This window comes from Populus euphratica, unplaced genomic scaffold (assembly GCF_000495115.2).
Source record: "Populus euphratica unplaced genomic scaffold, PopEup_1.0 scaffold108.1, whole genome shotgun sequence".
NCBI classification, from domain to species: Eukaryota; Viridiplantae; Streptophyta; class Magnoliopsida; order Malpighiales; family Salicaceae; genus Populus; species Populus euphratica.
The window spans coordinates 503,339-507,156 of NW_011499996.1; the positions used below are offsets into that span (position 1 = coordinate 503,339).

General features: G+C 36.1%; 1 protein-coding gene across 1 annotated transcript; it reads right to left on the bottom strand.

Annotated features, from left to right (window-relative positions):
* Positions 1 to 287: 287 nt before the first annotated feature.
* On the bottom strand, positions 288 to 3,206 carry LOC105140649 (NAC domain-containing protein 77). Its single transcript, XM_011047561.1, has 3 exons — positions 2,951 to 3,206; positions 1,272 to 1,537; positions 288 to 1,159 (listed from the first exon to the last, which is right to left on the bottom strand). The coding sequence occupies exons 1-3, from the start codon at positions 3,102 to 3,104 to the stop codon at positions 617 to 619; spliced, it is 963 nt and encodes a 320-aa protein (XP_011045863.1). The 5' UTR covers positions 3,105 to 3,206; the 3' UTR covers positions 288 to 616.
* Between the last annotated feature and the right edge of the window lie 612 nt (positions 3,207 to 3,818).

The following is a 3,818-nucleotide window of genomic DNA, read 5'->3' on the forward strand; positions in this document are numbered from 1 at the left end:
TCTAAAAGCCAATTTCAATATATTGTTTTTTCATTTTTATTTTTATTTTTTATCCTGAACTTAATGTCTCTAACGGAATACATCAAGTACAAAGGGCTTCATAGTTAGGAATTCCAAATGTCCTAGACTGTAAAACTTGCACCGGCGCATGCATTATCCTCTTAAACTTGTTATCATTGTCAATAATGGCATAGTTACATAAGCCATGCATGGAAAAGAGGGATCCGAATTTGATCGACAAAATAATGTATCGAGTAACAAGGTTGGCCTTTAGAAGACAAGATTTGTGCAATCCTTGATTTTTATCGAACTAACAGGTGGAAGAGTTGTGAAGCGGAACATGAACATAACAGGAACGAAGATCCAGGGATTTTCCTTCACTTCGACTTTGAATTACAAGTACTACACCAACTTGATACTTGAACGTCTGGAGACCTTTCCCCTACTTCACAAACATATACGAAAGGTTCCCAACCTGTACAATATCTAACTACAACATTTAACAATGATAACAGCATTATTCTTGGTATGAGCTTTGTGTTCTGAGTCACAATTTGAATACCCCTCTTGAAGATTAACAGAAAAGTGTGTGTTAGTTTCAACTACAATCAGAGTTTTACCAATTAATGGAGTCCAAACTGAATGGTTGCTCCTGCTGTTGCTGTTGCTGTGGCTGTGGCGCTGGGTCTAAAACCTTAGAAGAAGAAGCTTGGAAATTTGAACCTAAATCAGCGCCAAACTCATGAGGGATCCCATTTGTCAGAAACGAGTAATTTGTAGTTGTAGCTTCTCTTTGTTGATAACTCCTCAGTTGCAATGCTTTGAGCAGCAAGGAATTCATTGTAAGGTTTGTGCTTAGCAATCCTGAAGGCCATGCGAGTGAAGGGAGAGTTGCTGCTTCTCTTGCTGCAGCCCAATTCATGTGCGAGTCCATATTTACATTGCTTTCGTCGTTGTAACTGTGTGCTAAAATGTTATTGAAACCACTGGATGAATTGGCAATATTATTTAAGTTTAGTAAGTCAATATCTCCGAACTTATCATTGACAATTGAGTTTGTATCACATGGAGACCCTAGAGATTGCTGAGAGGATGGTTCCTGCTGTGGTTTTTTGACTTCTGTGCTCTTCTGAAAAACCCTACAAACTACCCATTCCTCCTGTGAGAATGAAACAGTCAAGAAATTAGCTTGTCTTATGAACCCCGACCACATGGAAAATGGAATGACAATAAACGTGTAAAGATTGAAATGTCTAGTACATATTCCTTACCTTTGTGGACTTGAAAGGATGCTTGTCTTCTAGCCTGTACTCATGCATAACCCAGTTACTTTTCTCACCCCTCGGGGCTCTACCCTTGTAGAACACTAGGGTTTTCTTCATTCCTACCAGCACTCCAGCACGAAAGATTTCCTTGTCTTTCCCTGTGGTTTTCCAGTAGCCTGCTTCTGTGGCTCTGTTTGTTCGGAGTCCAGTTGGGTATTTTCTGTCTCTCAAGCTAAAGAAGTACCATTCTTTCTCTCCCATGGACGCTTTGCCTGTACAATATGCATGTTAATTAGAATCACTCCTTTTGGCTTTTCTTTCAGTCTCATTTGATTTCTTCCATGGTAGAAGAATCAACAATGGCTACAAATACGATGAAATAGGAAAATCAATGCTTAATTGATAATTAAAAAAACCAAATTTCGACTGCATACATGTACCACCAATGTTAGCGAAGAAATCATGGAAATCATTGAAATATCCTCTCTCTTTTTTTTTGTTGAGCATTTGATTCGAAATTAAGGATCTTGTTAACAGAAGGAAAAAAGAAAAAAAGATATTAGGAATAGTTTATGGTTTATTTAAGTAGTGGCATGTCTCCTCTATTTAATGAAGGTTTATGTTTGCATTCAAATGGGTATACTTGTTGTTTAAGAAGAATAATGAATAAAACAATGAAGTGAGAATTGAGTTTAGAATAGCCGAGAGGCAAATATATCAAAGTTTATGGGAGAATTACTGTTAAAAAGACAAAAATTAATTAGTGGAATTTCAAATTTAATGACAAAAGTGGTGTTGTGAATACTTTGAACTCTTGAGAACTGTAAATTTATCTTATTTTGATTTGCTTTTATGGTAATATATTTTTGTATTCATCAAGTTCTTCAAAATAGTAAAACATATATGATTCGATTTGTATTCTATATTATTATCTAGTGTTTGGCTCTCATAAAAGATCTAAAAAAAAACATGTTTTTGTGAACTGAATTAATCCAATCTAAATGAGAAATACAAAAACTTACACAAAATACCATAAAAAACATGTTTTTGTGAACTGAATTAATACAATCTAAATGAGAAATACCATAATCAATGGGAACTAAAAGAGATAAAAATCATATACAATGTTGTCGCAACTTCCAGTTTTTAAGGGGATAGTCCAGGCTTCTCAACATGGTAGTGATCGTACGAGGTTTGGTACCCATCTTCTATATATACATACAAACACCCTTTAGGACAAGTTTACTAATTTAGAGACAATGGTGCTTTTACGTCAACTTTCTCGACTACAGAATTGGCAGGTAATTAGTTGAGAAACGGAAGAGGTAGAGGTAGATAGCGTGTCCAGATACCGTAAAAAAAAAAAAAAAGGATTATTTTATCGCTTTTTGGAATTTTCCACGGCCGACCTTTTGCTTTCCCATTCCTCGTTTTTGACAAAATGTTTTCCCGATAGAATTAATCACCACCTTGCTTAGAATTAAGCATACAATGGCAATTACCCAAGAAATTTCTCAAAGTGATTAAATTCATGGACAACTTATTTGATGCTGCAGAATCCAAACAATAGAAGCATAAATGGAGAACTGCAGGCAAAAGTAGGAAGAAAAGTCGATGTATATATATTTTAAGAAGATATAGACGAGGAAAAACTTTGAAACATGCATAATAATGATGATGATTACCTGGGAGATCCCAAGGTTCACACTTATTGAGATCAACATCTACCATGGCTTTGGAGGTGAAACTGGTGTCTGATACTTTGCGTGTTAGATAACATGTAATGAGCTCTTCATCTGTTGGATGGAACCTGAATCCAGGAGGAAGATTTTCCTCCATTAATTTCAAGCACTAGCTAGCTAAGAGCAAACAAGTAAAAAATGGAAACCCCAGACAGAATACGGATCGGATGATGCTTGCAAACAAAGCCTTATAACATCAACAAGAAGGGCAAGCAAAGGGAGCTGGTCCTTTCATATATAAATCTTCCTTCAAGAAGAAGCAGGACTTGGCAGTCCATTTTCTTATCCTGATAATTACAGCTAACACTTTGACAAAGATGGTGCACGGAAATCTTCATTTTCTTATGCTGACTAATTCTCCAAAATGCTATCATTGTGCGTCGGCTAGAAAAATGGTTTGCCAAACTGTCACTAGGGTTGTAACAATATTACAAGAAAACCTAGCATTTCTGGTATTGACCATGATGAAAACACGAAGAACTGGCATGTATTGACTTAGTTCCGTGGCGAAAATTTGTGCACGAGGGTTGAGCCTTGGTTACACCAGATTTGTTTATACGTTTCTTGTCCAACCACCTTCACCCATTTCTACCCGCCCAGCTCTTGTCCAATCAATGGGAACATAAGGTCTTCACTACTACACCAATTAATAAATTTTCTACACTTGCCTGTCCTTGCATCATATCTCTGCATGTTCATGTGAAATGGCAATATTTAGGGTTTTTTTTTTAGTAAATTATCGCTTAAGAAATTTAATATTAATCATGGCCACGTCAAACATAAATATCCATGATAATTGTTGTTAAGAAAA

Coding starts and splice junctions, on each gene's coding strand:
- LOC105140649 (XM_011047561.1), bottom strand. CDS start 3,104: ATGGAGGAAAATCTTCCTCCTGGATTCAGGTTCCATCCAACAGATGAA. Junction 1,538..2,950: donor TGAACCTTGGGATCTCCCAG/GTAATCATCATC, acceptor CATATTGTACAG/GCAAAGCGTCCATGGGAGAG. Junction 1,160..1,271: donor ATCCTTTCAAGTCCACAAAG/GTAAGGAATATG, acceptor TCATTCTCACAG/GAGGAATGGGTAGTTTGTAG.